Source organism: Physcomitrium patens, chromosome 24 (assembly GCF_059467195.1).
Source record: "Physcomitrium patens ecotype Gransden chromosome 24, ASM5946719v1, whole genome shotgun sequence".
Classification (NCBI taxonomy): Eukaryota; Viridiplantae; Streptophyta; class Bryopsida; order Funariales; family Funariaceae; genus Physcomitrium; species Physcomitrium patens.
This window is the reverse complement of record NC_143433.1, coordinates 7,578,165-7,594,973: the sequence shown is the minus strand read 5'-3', so window position 1 is coordinate 7,594,973 and position 16,809 is coordinate 7,578,165. Positions and strand designations below refer to the sequence as shown.

Genomic DNA, 16,809 nt, shown 5'->3' with positions numbered 1-16,809 from the left:
TTTGAATAGAAACTAGAGCAAAAAAGTGCCTTTGATAGGTTGAAAGAAGCACTCATTATTGCTCCAATATTGCAATCGTATGATCTCAACCTTCTTTGTATACTTAATATTGATACTTTTGACTTTGCTATTGAAGTGATACTTCAAGAAGATTTTGGTAGGAACTTTTAAACTGTGGCATATGAATCATGCAAGCTCAAAAGGGCAAAGTAGAATTACTTTGTACATGATCAAGAATAATTACCAATTATACATGCCACAAAGATGTAGTGATATTATCTATTAAAAAAGCTAGTGGTTGTTTAAACTGACTATTGACCCTTGCTATATGATTTGTATCTAAAAAATATGAAATCACAATATCATTGTTGAAAAGAACAATTGTAATTTTTTGATATCTAGCTTAAGTACAAGTAAAGGCAACAACAAACTGTGTTAGACAGCTTATTGTAAAGATTAGATTTGAAAGCTGAATCGGGAAATAAGACAGAAGTCATTACCATTAGTAGTGTCATTTCAAACCTAACTAATGAGACAGAATGGAAGGAAGCTATGCATCTAAATGCTTATTTCAAGATGATTAGCGATTAGTTGAAGGTGGGTGATATACAGTATCAAGATTATAATCTTGATAATGGCTTGCTCTATTTCAAGAAGCAGATTTATGTATCTAAAAATGCTATATTCCAAATGTATATACTTGAAGAGAGATATTATATACCAATATCTAGATATCTAGGGCGAGAGAAGACTCTAAAATGAATCTCAAGGACATGATTTTGGACAGGTTTGGATTGTGATATTTGAGCTTTTGTATACTCTTGCGAGTCATGTCAATATAACAAAATACACAATGTAGCATCACTTTGATTATTGCAACCAATTTCACTATCTACGACACACTAGGAGTATGTGACTATGGATCTCATTACATGTTTACTGCAGATGCATCATAATTATATAGCAATTGCCATCTTTGTGGATTGACTCTCAAAGCAACTTCACTTAGCCGCACTGCACTTGGATATTGATGCCTCAACACTTGCACAAATCTTCTTTGATACTATTTTTTGTCACTATAGATTACTTCATGTAATCATTTTAGATGGAGATCCACACTTCATGAGAAGTTTTTGGCAAGCCTTGTTTAAGCTACTAGGTATACAACTTGTCATATCTACAATCTTCTATCTCAAAAATGATGGACAAATAAAGCTTGCAAATCAGATCTTGAAAGATATGTTATGGGCATTTTTAGTAGTTCATCATAATGACATGGATGAATACTTGATGTCCTTGGAATTTGCTTACAATGATAGTATCCAAACAAGTACCGACCATTCATCATAATTCCGGTCAGTAAATAATTATATCACTAATTCTCTATCATCCCATCGATATCAACAATCTGACAACTCAGAAATTTATACAACAGACTACAATAGCCTTATAAGAGGCATGACATCACGTCTTTATTGCATAAAATTGACAAAAATAATATGCGGATAATTGTTAGGAGAATAATCAAGTGTTACTTTCTAATACCAACTTGCTACTTGCTACATCAATCCAAATCCATAAATTGGCATCTCGATGGCTTGGACCTTTTTTACATTTCTGTAGTGATTTTTGATGTTGCATAGTACCTCAAACTTCTGCCACATATTTGGGTCCATCTAGTTTTCCATGTTTTATAACTGAAGGAATTTCATACCAAATCGAAGCATTTTTTGGATTGATATCAACCACCACCACCACTAGTTGTAGTTGATGACTAACAAGAATATGAAGTGGATAGCATTTTGAAACATCGCTACCTTTGCCATGGCAGTGGATGTCCTCAATTTCAATATAATTTTTTTTGAAAAGATTATCCCATCTATGATGTAACATTGGAACATGTATAGAATTTCATCCAATGCCAAGAGGCAATTTGGAGATACCATTCGAAGAAAAATAAGGGTATTCATCATTAGTAAAATGGAATTAATTGTAACAGGGTATAAATGAGATATTTGTATTGTTGACACATAAAGATAGGTAGTTGGAACCATATTTGAGAAATTTTGGGAGTTTCTAGAATTGAGGCTAGATTAATGGACGAAGTAGGATCCACCGTGGAACATTCTAAAAAGAATTTAAGATAATTATTTAAGTGGAGTCTACCATAGAACCTTCTAAAAAAAGCTTAAGGTAGTTATTTACGTAGAATCTACCATAGAACCTTCTAGAAGGAATCTAAGGCGGTTATCTAAGTAGGATCCAACATCTGAGAATATTTTAGAAAGTCTAGGGTGGTAGAATAAAGTATAAATAGGGCTGGTCAGGGCTTTTTGGGGCATTTGGTCTGGTACGGCTTTGGACCTACTCTCTTAATAAAGTTTGGTTTTGCATCTTCCTTTTCAGCTTTGTTTTGTTCTATTTTTCATTTGCAGAGTTTTGTCTTTTGTATCCTATTCTTTTTAATTCTCTTCAATTTTGTTTTGATCCATTTTGTCTTATTTTGAGATGAGATTTTATATTGCTATGAATTTGAAGAGTCTTAGACATTAAAGATAGACTAGTCTTATTTCACTTATATAGCATAAACTCATTTCTTTTACTTTTATTCTTCTTAATTAATTCTTTTATAATAAAATTTCTACTTTTGAAGGTCTACCATGCCATCTTTCTTCTAATTTATATTTTTCAAGTTAAAATAAAATAAGAAGTTGTGGTAATACAATAAAATTAATGTTTTAAAAAAATATTTTTATTATTAAAATAATTAAAATAATAAAATTTATACTTATAATTATTAATCTTATCCTATGGATTGATTTAATAGATTTTATATTTTTTTTTGTTCAAAATTCAGCAACTTCATTAAATGTATCTAATTCATGTATCAATTTTATTAAAATAATTAATACATATATTGATTATAGTAATTACAAGGAATTATATGTTGGAACTAATTTCCATATACAAGCCATATTCCATATACAAGCCATACAACAGCATATACAAGCCAAATCACCATTTTATTTCATTAAAAAAAAAAAAAAAAAAAAAAAAAAAAAAAATCTAATTCAACTACACTCAAGACATCTTACATATCAAAAAATAAAAATAAAAATAAAAAATAAACAGCCCTAATCATGTATTCTGGCAATAATAAATAAAATAATATTAAGTTACACACCCATTTGCAAGCATGGAATTTTCAATGTTTAGATTTCAAGCAACTTAAAAATAAAGAATCTTCAAAGTAAAAAATGTTTTCTAAAAATTTACTTAACAACATGGTATACATTCTTGAAGGTAATAAAATTACAACAAGCATTCCAAAGATAAATCAATCAAATATATCACTATAATTTAATTTAATTTTTTTAAAAGGGCAAATTCACTGGAATCATCTCTTGTTTAAAATAAAAAACCCTTCTCCGCCACCAATAATAGAAAGTATACATGAAACAATCGTTCGCAAAAGTATCTAAGTTCATGTGGATTAGATAAAGTACAATTTAAAAACTATTTTTAATTATTTTCATAGAGCTCCGTTGAAATGCATCGGAAATCATCATGGATTGCAGAGGCCGGGGATTTCGCGAAGGGTTCCTACCCGTTGAGGGAACGCAGAGGGAACGCATTTGGCGCGGGGGTGGGGCTGAGTAGCTCACATCGGTTCATAGCCTGGCCCGTGATCCACTACACCCGCTATTTTGGGGAAGCGAGGGTACCCCCCCCTGTTTCTACCGCTGCCCCTCCTTCCCAACCCCAACCCCCTTCCCCTGTGGATCGGACCTCGGGAGTGCAGGCAGTCGCGCTCCTGGCCCGATTGAATGTGTGTGTTGCACGCTTGGTCATGAATGGGATTCATTCCCTGCTCTTGCTGTTCCGATCCCTCTACTTCTACTTCTTCTTCCTCCTCTCTTGACGATTGATGTCATTGCTTTTCTGGTTCTGGTTTGATGTGTCAAATATGGATCTGGTCATGTGCGGGACGATGGAAGTGCTGGTGCGGAGATAGTGCGCGACAGGGGAGCTGGTTGCGTGATTTGGTGCCCGCGATGGTGTGATGTACAGAGTGTTGGCTCCGGGAAGGGAAAAGCATGGGAGATGCTGTGCGGTGGAGCAGATCGGGGTGGAGCGCGAGTGGAAATAAGTAAGCCTCTGCGGGAGAGTAGCAGTTGGCTTGCATTGTAATGGTGGCCATGAGTGTAGTTTGATAATTTGTGGCGAATCATGCCTGGTATGGCTTCTGTAGAAACCATGGCAAGGTCGCAGTTAGATCATCTCGAGGCTGGGAAATTGAAGTTGGCGAAGTTCAAAGAGAGGAGTAAGAATAAGAGTAGGAACAAGAATGCATCACCTGATCTTAGTAAGAAGTCTGCTACTCCAGATGCAAAAGTCACTGCGAACGGAAACCCTAAAGCCGAGAGATCATCACAGTTCTCTACAAGCTCACCCTCAGATGTGGTCAAGGGCATTGAGGTAGTACATTCTGGAAGTTTTGCAATCGAGCCAGAAATTGGGAGATGGAAGGATACAGGGGAGATAGAGGGCAAACGAAAGCAGCAAGAAATAGAGGAGACCAGGAGGAAGAATTTTGAGGCTGAAGAGGCAATTAAAAATGAGCGAGAAGCTGAAGATCAGAGAAAACAACTGGAATTAGTGGAGCGTTTCAAGAGGATCGAATATGAAGCAGAGGAGACGAAGCGGAGGCGATGGGAGGCAGTTGAGTCTAAGAGGAAGGACTGCGAGGATGCCGAACAGGCTAGGCAAAATGTTCTGATTGTCAAGGTTGCAAAGCAAGCGGAATGTGAGGCTGAAGAGGTTAAACAGAAGGAGCGTGAAGCAGAAGAGGTGAAAAGGAGACAACTCCTACTTGCGGAATACGCTAAGAGAAAAGAACGTGAAGCGGAAGAGATTAAGAAGAGAGAACAAGAAGCTGAAGCAATCAAGAGGAAAGAACACGAAGCCGAGGAAGTGAAATGGAGACAGCGTGCAGAAGAAGAAGTCAGAAGGAAGCAACGCGAAGAGTTTTCAGGCCTCGAGCAGCATATCCAGGACTTGACGGAAGAGAAGTTTGGGCTTCAGCGGGAGCTTGCTAAGGCCAGGGCAATGACAGAGAATTTTGTCACAGAACATTATGCACTAGTTGAAAATTTTAATAATCAGGTGTTGCTCTTTTTGACAACTGTGGTTTATTGAGCTTTTTAGGCGGAATATGTTTACTCTTCAAAGTTTTACATGGATATATACATTCAGTGGGAGCGTGTCGCAACTCAAACTACGTTCCGTTCGTATACTATGCAGGATCGTTACCGGTCAAGCTGCCCGTCGATATCAAATTAGGGCAGGAAGCAGTGTGGAAACTTGATGTGTATGTCTGTTGATTGGATATATCATTTAATTTGATCGTGATAATGGTTTACCGCCTTTATATCCATGTCTCCGTAAGTGCTTCTGTGCTGTCTAACTTGGTCGACGGTTTTTTCAATGTTGTGTGTACCAGGGTCAGCTGGTGAATCAGCTGAAACAGGACATAGAGGGGCTTGAAGTGAGGATGAAGGAACGAGAGGCGTTTGCAACGGCTACGCTATCTGAACGAGACACAGCTCTTCAAGAGTGTGAAGCTGCTCGTGAACAATCTCAATTAATGGCTGGTGAAGTCATTGTGTTGGAAAATCGCATACGCACATTGCGGTCTCGTGAGTTGAAAATGGAGAAGGACGTATGCAACTTGAGTTCTGAGGTGGAGTCTTGCAAAAAGCTGGCAGCTGCCTGGGAACAGGACCGTGCTCATTTGCAGACCTTGATTGATGCATTAAATGAAGAGAAGAAGGTTATGCAGGTCCGTCTACGTAAAGTAGCTTCTGGTGAACGAGAGTTTTCTTACAGGAGCGAAAATTCAGAAGCGGCGCAATCTAGAGAACGAGTTTTGGCAGATGCTTCGACCTCTACTGATGATTTGCCTCCCTCTCCGCTAAAAATCTCCAGTGAAGGTCCTTCCACGCCTTTGATCTCCCCTTCGCTGGACTCCTGGCGCCACAGTCGACAATTTGAGGAGCCCCTTTCGAGTCAAAGTACTGTGCAGTCTTCACATCTTAGGTCAACTTATGAGTCTTTCATTCCATCTCCTTTGTCTGGCGAGAGATATTCTCAGTTGCTTTCCGCGGAGCCTGAGCCATCGTCCTTGACGGTGTTAGCGGGTAGCTTTATACGTGCTGGGTACCAAAGTATTAACCTTCAAGAAACGTCTACATCAATACCAGTAGATGTGATGAGAACCATCAACAACATTAGCGATATCATTAACTCACTAAGTGAAGAGAAAAGCGCCATCGTAAAAGCTCTGAGGGCAGAGTCTAAAGCTGGTGTGGAATTGAGGACTAAAAATGCTGATTTATCCAAGAAGCTGGAAGCTACAACACAGCAATTGGAACTCGGTGTAGCTCAAAGAATGGTTGACGGCAATTCTACTACTGGGCTAAGTACATCAAGATACGCTACAGCTGCCTTGGATTATGTTGATGAAGGGGATGAGGTTGTTGATCGTGTGTTTACTTGGATCATGCAGCTTTTTCCTAGTAGAAAATCGAGGCGCAATGGAGTAAAAAGACTGTAGCCCTTGATTTTACATTTTTGATCTTTTCTTGTTAACATTTGGCCACTCTTCTTGGGATAAGGCCTTGGGACATGAATTTGTAACGAAGTAGGATGCTCAGTGACAGTAGTCAACTAAGTTGCATTGATACACTGCAAATTATCACTGAGAAGAATGACGGACTGATTTGAACTGCTTCAGGATCTTTATTCTCTCGTTGTGTTCTTCACAAACGAGAAGACAATGATTTAGCCTCTCATTGTTCAGAGATATGACATATGACCTCTGGCTTCAACCTGTTGTATCAGATACTCTGAATTGGATATCTGAAATTTAGTTCTCGTCTGCAATTATGCAGCTATGTTATAAAAACAACCCTCTCTTTGCCACCATGAGGTTGATGTAAATGGTGGAACTGGATAGAGTCGAGTGTCCTTATTGTTTCTGGTAACGTCCGAGTATACGCAGATCGCACGAGTGGGGTGAGTCAGTTGCTGCTTAGTAGTGGATGCCACACCCCGCAACCACGAGAGGGTTTCTTTTGCTGTCAGTTAAGTCAGATGTATACGCCTAAGTGTTGTAGTTCCGTTTGCCAACAAGTATGTTTTTTCTCTTCCCACTTGTATCGAATGTATTTCACAGAATGTACTTTAATGACTACGTACACCTGTGACTACATCCCTCCTGGTTTTAAAAACTCATAACAGGCTGATCTTTCACTGATAGATTGAGGTAGTTGAAATGTGTTCTGTTTTGTGGGTAGTAGCTGTCTTAGTTGTCACAGAGATTTTCCATGTTCAGTGGATTTTAATTGTGCTGCATGTTGAAGCCGAGGCAGGAAGAAGAGAGCGTTGTTAGGGTTTTAGCAGCATCAAGCTTAAGAACGTGAATCAATTTGTTTGAGAATGTCATCGTCAGAAAGTTGGAACTTGGACCAACTAGGTATTCAACAGCCTAGAATGCAAGAGTTTGAAGAGCTATATCGGCTGAGTCTCAGTATCTTGGATCATGAATTATTTCAGATGTGTTCTTTCGAACAGAGAGGGTCGATACGTTTTGACTTCTTTTTAAGTACCATCTCTTTCAACAGGTTTAATTTTGTGCCCATAATTTGAATTGTTCGCTGAATACTGTAGTGGTGACATTTATTGTTGACCCTGTGGAGAAGTTGATGTTGAAGTTAGTGGATACTATTGGTGGGTGCTACAACTTAGGAGCTGGAGATGTTGTGTGGCCTCTCTATTAGAAACATGCCCTTTCTCCAACAATTGGGTGTTTGACTTGATGGGATTTCATTTGTGGTCGCTCGCCTTGACAAAGTCTTTTGTTTTATCCTGTTCTACCTGCACACAAGAAGCTACTCACTTTAAGATTGAGATTAACAGGGTTCCTATGAATTGGAGCTCTGAGTATACCTTTGGATTATTTTCCAAACTACAAATTATAACTTTCATGTCCTAATCTTAGTAAAATAGTTTTGCACCTTATAAAATTGGTAAATATCATCAAAGAAATATCAAATCACTTTCATCACTTTTATCATTAATTAAATTTGTATTAAAATTAAAATTACAAATATTAGATTTCAAAATATTGTAAATCAAGCACTTAATGTATATTATACTTATTTATTTATCTTTTTATAGAAAATTTTAGAATTATATGTTTATTTAATTTTTATTGCATCTGATATAATCTATAATAATTTTATATCCTTATCATTGATTCTAACATAATTTATTTTTACAGTTTGTAGACGTGTACTTTAATTATTATAAAAAAAATAATAAAAAATAAAAATAAAAATAAAAACTATCATCTATGTTTTATCATTGAATATTATTGAAAATAAAATAATATTAAACTTTCCACTTCAAAAACGATTATAAAACCCATAGTTAATATGCTTTGAAGTTATTTCATAATAATATCCTGCTTACTATGAATCCCATCTTAGTTGTTCTGGTTTTTTGATCGAATAAATTTGTATTTTTATCTTCTGGATTTGAAGAATCCATTCCTTTTCTGTTGTAGCCAGAACAAGGAAGTTACATCACTATGGTTGTACCCAGTTAAATTCTCACACCAAAAGGGCCTCAATGTCCTTGTAAAGATTGAAGGAAAACACACATATACCACCCGTGCTCTCATAGTTCCTGAGAGACCTGAGTTTAAAAGAAATAGCTTGTAATGAGGAGCAAAAATACTTCTCTTATTCAAATACTATTTAAAATAAATTACTAAACAAATAAATCTCGCACCTGCAGAATCGTGTTTTTCAATGAGCATCCAATTATGGCAATAGTTGAAGTGGATTCAAACCTTTAAAAAATATCCACAGTGCAGTTGTACTACATGAATCACACACTAAGTGGAGAGAGGAATGTGCAAGCATCATCCAAAAAGACTTCTTAAGCTCAGTCCTTTTGTTCATTCCTTGCTCTCTCCCCCAGGTCCTCCAGACTCCTTTTGCAGCATTTGTTAGTGGGTTTAATTCCACCTGACTAATATTTGCAGCATGTGTTAGCGGGTTTTACTCCACCTGACTATTATTTGCAGAGCATTGCTTCCTTATCTGTACTAGTTCTGCAGAAGACAAAACTTGTTCCCTGCGAATCTGCCAAGTGGCAATACTGAATTGCCTATGTGTTTTAGTACTACCATTTGTTTCCACTGTGTAGGATTTGTTGTGTAGAGCTGTGGGTTCACCACCCTTGTGCAGCTAAGCTCCAGCTGCAGGAATATGACTGGTATGAATTAACAACCCAAGGCCAGGACTACCTTAGGCCCGTTACATTGCTAGATAATGCTGGGGAGGCTACTGAATTGTTTGCTCGGCATGCTCTGTCAGTAAACGAAAGCAAAAAAGGAATAGTTGAATCAGGCCAGAGATTCTCAAATCCTCCAACAAGATCAAGCAGCCTTCTTGTGGCAGCAGGACTGTGAGAGAGAGAGAGAGAGAGAGAGAGAGAGAGAGACCAGCATCAGGAACACAATTTTGCAAAGGTTTGCAGTGGAACTGGGTTAATGAGGAGGATGTGAGAACAAGCCAAGTCACTCTGACTTGACATGACTGTCCTCCTCTCATGTGCCATGAAACTTCAATATCTGGGTAGATTCCTCCTCTTCTGTACTCGATCAAACTTAATGTCCACCTGAACTCAGCAGCCTTAGTGGAACAAGTGTCTGATTATTGGAGTTCACAGCTGCACTGACATGGTTCCAGGATTGATAAAACGCCACTTTCTGAAATAGAACAAGAGTGAAAAATGTTTTTCCTCACGGTGCTGAGAACCGTCTTTCAAATGGCTTGCTTGGTAGTTCATGGTAGTCAGCCGCATTCAATGTGGGACTAGGGGGGGACCAGTCGATGACGACTGCTTACCTCTGGAGAGCTCTGAATATTGAAGGAGCTCAGCTTCTTGGGTCGATCGATCCCATCACTCTGTCGAAAACCGACTGGAAGATTTGTCAGCTGCTGATCCGCGGTCCAAGTGGACGCATGCGGGAGCGTGTCCGGCATTTGCTTATTTCTGTGTCGTTCCTTGTTGGCTGGGGACGTTTTGTTTCGTTTAGCTTGTGCGGCTTCATAGCTTGTGAATGAGAACATGTGAATTGTTAGCTCCAAAGTTGTAAACTCCGTGATTTCGACATCTGTTCTGTTATTTTTCCCTATTGTGAAACTCCTCGATAGTGTCATCTGAAGGGGAAAGGAGGCCTGCTGTTTCGTTTTGATTTGGAGGTTCGAGCTCCGTATATCGGCTTTGAAAGCAGCAGTCTATTGTGCTGGACCTTCATGATGGGGATTTGGACGGCATTCAAGACTCTTGCCGCGGCTTTGCTGCTGGTAGCTATGATACTGAAGCCGGTTGTGGAAGCTCAGCTGCAGTATGGATACTATGAGACCTTGGGGTGTCGTGGGGTGGAGAATCTAGTGCGAACATCAGTGGGGCTTAGTTTCCTGACGGACCCTACAGCAAGCGCTGCAATGCTGCGTCTTGCTTTCCATGACTGTCAAGTTGGACCGGTACGTACTTCAAAACTAGACAGTGCAATGGCATTGGATCAAAGCTTGTGCTTATGTTCCTCTGGAGGTCCTTGAGCTTGTCTTTTGTACATCGAAACCCCCGGCATTACTAATTAAAAGCTCTAGTTCATGTCGTGACGACTTCGATGTGTCGTGGAAACTATCCAAAAGGTCGTTTCCGTTTGTGACTTATGTTGTTCACCAATGTACGAGAATCAATAACGCTGTTTTCCCCTGCTGCTTGACTTCTCCGCAAACGCACAAATGATGTCCAGCTTACTATGACGGTGCACCTCACCATTTGCTCCTCGTGTTGTTAAGCGAGAGCCTAGTATTAATGTTGTAGCTATTTGAGGCCGGAATTGGGCATTTAATATGTGAGAGCATTTGAATGAAATTTATATAGCTCGCTTAAATTGTTTTAGAATAGCAGATTCCAAAAACATGAGTAAGCATTAGGAGATTCTTTTCCTTGCAGAGGATTAGTGTTGGGAAGCTTGTGCAAGTAATGGCAAATAAACTTAAGCCTGCCGACTCCAGTAGAAGTTTGATTAGACCAATTTTAAACTATATTGAGCTAATCGAGGTACGTATTGTATGTCTAGCCGTAGTGCTTCATTGCTTTCCAATAATTGCCTCCATGTTTGATCGGTGGGTACTGGTCCCAGTTCGACATCTTGAAGGAATTGCTCATTGTGCAGGGAGGGTGTGATGGCTCTATAATGGTAGAGGGCAATGGCAGAGAGATGGACGCTGGCGGCAACTTTGGCGTAAAGCGCCTGGACATTATCAACTCCGTGAAAGCCGATTTAGAGAGGATGTGTCCTATGACGGTTTCCTGCGCGGACATTATCGCCATGGTCGGACGGGATGCAGTTGCCTTCAGTGGTGGCCCTGAAATTCAAATACCTCTCGGGAGAAAGGATGCAGATTTCTCCAGCGCATCTGAGGCCGATGCTAAACTCCCGCCCTCCACCTCCAGTGTGGACACAATCCTTAGTGTCTTCGCTCCCTTTGGCATGAGCTTGGCAGAAAGTGTTGCCAGCTTAGGTACAGAACCGGATTGAAAGTTGAAAAAAACAAAAACAAAAACAAAAAAAATCACGTATGATTTTGAATAACAAGTCTGTCACGATGCAATAGTTTAATCCAGGAATTCTGACGAACAATATCGTTCACTTAACTTCCGCAAATTCCATTTCTGTGCAGGAGCACACACTCTCGGAGGAGGCCATTGCAAAAACATCCAAGATCGTCTGCGATTCAACAGTCCAACTGCCCCTACCAGCCTCCTCTACCGCACGCAATTGCGGGCGGCATGCGTAGTGAACGTGTTCGACATCGCAATCCTCAACAACGACGCGTCTCAGTTCACATTCGACAACCAGTATTTTAAAGACATTCAGAATGGACGAGGCCTCTTCACCGTCGACAACCTGCTCAGCACAGATCCACGGACAGCGCCCATCGTGTCGCTGTACGCGACCAACGAGGCTGCCCTCTTCGCCGCTTTTCAGTCGGCGTACGTGACACTGACCTCACGAGCCATGACGGGAACACAAGGCAGCGTGAGGAGCACCTGCCATCTCTAGAGCCAAACTCCATCTCCATCTCCCTCCCTCCCGAGCCAGTGCCGCCATGGAATCCGATTCCCCCCTCCTCCTCTGCAACAACAACTACAACAACAACTCCTCTTCCTCCTCCTCCTCTTCCTCCTCCTCTTCCTCCTCCTCCTCCTCCTCCTCCTCTTTCCCTTCACATGTACCGATTATACATTCTTATCTATACATTTATGCTTTCAATTCCGGAAATACGTCCAGGGGCTTCCATTCAAGCCGACCTGCCTTCACTGTTAATTTTCTGTATAGGGAAAACAAAGTTTACAAATAATCAACAAGCAATGCCCATTCGGACTGGACATGAACTTGCCATCTTGTTCTGAAATAATATGTCTGTAGTAGTTTCTGTGCATAATTCATTGGATTGTATGCATGTAATGTGTTGATGCAAGATAGACATTTGTTTTTTTTTGTTTATGATGTTTTTGTCAGCTATGATTTATCCAGGTACGTATTGCACTTTGATATCAATGATTTATAAATCGCTGATCTTCAATTTTGTTTCTACATCCAGTTCTACTCCTGTTCTGTCATTTATAAATATTAAAACATACATAATATTTAATTTTGAATTACCTTTATTTGGCTTTCACTAAAATATTGATTATTTTTAATTACTTAGATTATTATTATCTCAGAATATATATATATATATATATATATATTTATTTATTTATATACATATATGTATTTTATAAAAGTAACATCACTTATTAAATACATGTAATATAATGTAGCATAAAAATAGCTTTTATATTCGAATTGTAGGATTATATTGGTGCACATTTTAAAATATTTTAACAGCTTAGTATATATTTTTAATATTATTTTAAAAAATAAAATATTGCAATTTTTCATAAACTTTCATAATGCTAACTTTAAATTGATTATTGTTGATTTAATTCAACATTTGATATGACACTATTTATTGTTTTAATAATCTCAAATTAAATTCTGACCAAATGATAGTTACTCACAATTTAGTTTCAAACAATAACAGACATATAAATTCTAAATATCACTTCTGCATATGTATGTATTAAAAACATCTATATTACTTAAGTAAATAGAAATGTATACAAATATGTCAAACAAATAGTATTTTTCTTAAGTAATATTTAAAAAGTTTTAAAAATGTAAGTTCGATTTTGAGGTATTCTTGGATGTACCATGTGGTTCTAGAATGTCTTTTTTAGAAATTATTTATACTTTAAAAATCAATGTAAAATTGCCATACGATTTGGACATGTGGCTTACAAGCTTGTGGTTTATTAAAAAGTTTTTATATAGACTTTCTATTAATTAAAATATATAGATGCAAGATTGCTTCTATCCCTAGTCTTATTAATTCATTTCTTCTATTCTAGTCTTGATCCAAGATTTTGTAATATCTTTATATTTGGCAATGTCTAATCCAAAACCTTCTTCTTTTTAGAAATATATATATATCCTTACGATTCCTTATTCTTGTTTTCTTAGTTATGATTGATTATAATATTTTAAACAAATTGAATTTGAGTCGTGTATACAAATAAATATATGTAGAATTCAATACATTGATCTTGTCTTCCCATAGCAATTATTTTTAGACTTCATAATTTTACAAAATAAATATATCAATAAAACCCCTTTGGAATAGCTTGCTGCCAAGTTAAACATATCAAGCATTCGGAAAATATATAGAAAGAAGGAGAAAAGGAAGGAGAAAAAGCAAAGGAAAAGGATTGCAATAGAGATGTGCGTGAAGCAAAGTGTACAAAGCCACACAAGAGGAGGTGTCTGCGAGGCTGTCTTCTCGCAAGACCAAGCTCACTCCAGGTTTGTCTCTCTTTGCGCGTGTTGGTGTGTGTGTAATGAAGTCTTTAGGGGGTTGCACGTTGTCCAGCTTGTTAGGGGGTTGGACGCGGCGAGGGCGGGGATGATGTTGCTTCCCCTGGGACAGCAACAGAAGCGCACCGTCTTCGATTAGCAGGAGCGATGGAAGTTTTGCCGTGCAGCGCCAGACGCAGTGGCGTCGCGATTTCAGCATTATTCTCTCCAGCTTGCCCTCACCGCTGCAAATGAAGGTGGTGGCGGCAGCGGAAGTGTCAAGAGGAACTTTCAGGTGAGGAATACAATCTGTTTCAAGTGCAAGCATCTTTTGACTGTCATGCACCGCGTTGCTGTTCTAATTCTTTTGAATTTTTCTCGAAGTTTGTGACTCATGCTTGTAGGCACAATATCGCGCAATTTCCATCCGATTGAGTGAGATCAGCATTCGCTTTTTCATGTTTCTCTACGACTGTTAGTTTGATCAACGAAGGTTGTTGAATTGTGAAGTGCTGCCGTGCCTTTTGGTTCAGTTCTTGCACTACTGGTTTGTGAGATTTTCAACTTCTTGGCTTAGTTTCGCTTCGCTTGTGTACTTAAGCTTTTTTAACGCTATTGATTGAACCTTCATGCGGAAACACTCACGGAAATCCAGGTCAATGATTCAGGCGCAGCATTAGAAGACGTGATGCTTGATTACAACGAACAAAATTACAGAGGTCAGTGGACGTAATTTTCACATTGGTGATGTAGGTGTGGAATTCGCACATTTTTCGACTTTAAATCTGGTATTCTTTACAGCAGCTGACTGCACACACGTTGTAAATTGAAATAAAAATTCAGATTCTAGTAAATTAAGTATGCTTCCCCCACAGCTGTGAAGCATGTCGAATTAAGCCAGATGTCGGATCGTCTTTGCGTGTTCATGACGATCCAGTCCGACTTATCATCCACAGAAGTTACCATTTACCTCGATGCTTCAATAGTCTACTGTTTTCATTTGAAGTTGGATATTCTGAGGAATGCTAGAATGTTTACACGGCTCGTCACACACGTCAAAAGAGTCATTCTCATTTGTGAAACACGTATGTGTGCTTAAAAAGCATCTGTGTCACAAATGTGTTTAACTTGAAGCCCATGACGCTGTGGTTGAGTTCGAGCTCCTAAGGTGTTGGAGTTTGATGCGCCAGTAGAAACTTTTCGTAGCGTCCAAGTATATTACTTATATATGTGAGTATGGAAGATGCAAAAAGTATCCCAGGGTGTGATGGTAGAAGAGTCTTAGAAGGCACAAAGCTGAAGATACTAAGTGCCAGAGTGCTCTTTTCGATAGTTAATGTTACCTGAATGGATGGTGAATTTTCTCCCTACCCTTAAAAAGGATTGGTGATGATCAATTCTGAATGGATGGTGAATTTTTTTCAAAGGTATAGGGTTTACTTCGAATGAGTGTGTTATCGCACTAACTCGCCATTTTGAGGTCGGTTATATGTAACGAATTGATTGAGTGTTCAAAGAGGCGCATCATTCTGAGCTTCCACCTCTGTCGATGTAAGTTTTTTTTAAGAATCGATTGAATGTCGTTGGAGAGAACCAATGAGTTATGATTGCGTAGGAAAGATTGTGTAAAGATTATCTAATTTCTCGAGGCGACCTTGCAGTGAAACACTGTTCATATCATGCAAGTGTCCAATTATTGTGTAGATGCATGAGATCCACTTCATTATCATTCTGAAAAAACACATCAATATAAGGGTGTCATCGCACTCATTGTCTGCGTATTTGCTGAGTATACTGGGTCATGCACTTGGTGAACCTTACATATTTTAGTTGAGTTTTCATGTCCGACGTGTATATGTCTTTCATATTTCAGGTGTTTTGTGCCAAGGCCAGCCGTATCTTGTCAATATCAGCCAATGGTGTGAATCTGAGTCGTCGGCAAGATCCGGAAATCTGGCCGAATCTTGTACTCCGACCCTTCTGCGCCACCCAATGGTCCTCGCACCAAGGAAACAGCGGCAGATCTAATGTGTGCTCTATCTTGGATTGCATTTTCCTTGGGTTAAAACTGAATAGCTATAGCAATCAGCGATTTGCTGGAATTGGATCCTCATAAAACCTTTCAATATGTGGCATTTTTCACATCTTCCCCAACAGGAGGTTTACTTGACTCTGGAATGTGCATTGAGCACAATAATCTGTTTTAATTTGATGTCTTTACATTGAATATGTCCAGTCCATCATGAGAGATCCTCGTGAAGATATCTACATTCTACCTCTTCGAATGTGGCGAACGTCATCTGGCCCACAGTTTGAACAGTTCTATAAATATTGAAGACGTTGAAGAGAAGTTTTGACCAGTAAGGAATTGATTAGGCATTAGTGAGTAGATTGTTTTGTTTTGAATGATGCTGAGTCTAGAAGAATAATGCGTGCTCTTCGTAACAGTCATGCGTGCTAATTTGGTGTGTATCTTGTTTTGACAACCTGATGAAATTAATTATGTGATCGACATACTGTCCAGACGTGATTGTGCAGGAACCAATTGCCGGCATTTAATTTTGCAATGCGCGTTGATCATAGGTGCGTTGAGGTGAATACAGATGGTTCTAGAACTGAGTAGTACTGGCTCAAAAGTCACCAGTGAGGACCCGTCTGTGATCTTAACACTCGCTCCTGAATTTCTAGAGCTGGTTAATTCATATCTACCCTGAGATCTTATTTAAAACATCATGCAACCTCAATGATGTTATAACCAA

At 38.9% G+C, this 16,809-nt stretch overlaps 2 protein-coding genes and 1 long non-coding RNA gene across 6 annotated transcripts; all 3 read left to right on the top strand.

Annotated features, from left to right (window-relative positions):
* The first annotated feature begins 3,734 nt into the window (after positions 1-3,734).
* On the top strand, positions 3,735-7,011 carry LOC112276964 (protein BLISTER). The gene is made up of 2 exons (XM_024508815.3): positions 3,735-5,166; positions 5,504-7,011. Exons 1-2 carry the CDS (start codon positions 4,231-4,233, stop codon positions 6,614-6,616), a joined length of 2,049 nt encoding a protein of 682 aa, XP_024364583.1. The 5' UTR covers positions 3,735-4,230; the 3' UTR covers positions 6,617-7,011.
* Positions 7,012-9,657: 2,646 nt separating this feature from the next.
* On the top strand, positions 9,658-12,540 carry LOC112276527 (peroxidase 29). Its single transcript, XM_024507917.3, has 3 exons — positions 9,658-10,622; positions 11,324-11,672; positions 11,832-12,540. Exons 1-3 carry the CDS (start codon positions 10,392-10,394, stop codon positions 12,212-12,214), a joined length of 963 nt encoding a protein of 320 aa, XP_024363685.1. The 5' UTR covers positions 9,658-10,391; the 3' UTR covers positions 12,215-12,540.
* Positions 12,541-13,964: 1,424 nt separating this feature from the next.
* Positions 13,965-16,809, top strand: LOC112276471 (uncharacterized). Of its 4 annotated transcripts, none has more exons than XR_016500626.1 (4): positions 13,965-14,345; positions 14,706-14,769; positions 15,924-16,410; positions 16,589-16,809. It is a non-coding gene; the product is annotated as an uncharacterized LOC112276471 (long non-coding RNA). The 4 variants fall into 4 exon arrangements; XR_002968049.3 differs by having other exon boundaries at positions 16,575-16,809; XR_016500625.1 differs by lacking the exon at positions 16,589-16,809 and having other exon boundaries at positions 13,967-14,345; positions 14,719-14,769; positions 15,924-16,279.

Coding starts and splice junctions, on each gene's coding strand:
- LOC112276964 (XM_024508815.3), top strand. CDS start 4,231: ATGCCTGGTATGGCTTCTGTAGAAACCATGGCAAGGTCGCAGTTAGAT. Junction 5,167..5,503: donor TTGAAAATTTTAATAATCAG/GTGTTGCTCTTT, acceptor TGTGTGTACCAG/GGTCAGCTGGTGAATCAGCT.
- LOC112276527 (XM_024507917.3), top strand. CDS start 10,392: ATGATGGGGATTTGGACGGCATTCAAGACTCTTGCCGCGGCTTTGCTG. Junction 10,623..11,323: donor ATGACTGTCAAGTTGGACCG/GTACGTACTTCA, acceptor CTCATTGTGCAG/GGAGGGTGTGATGGCTCTAT. Junction 11,673..11,831: donor AGAAAGTGTTGCCAGCTTAG/GTACAGAACCGG, acceptor ATTTCTGTGCAG/GAGCACACACTCTCGGAGGA.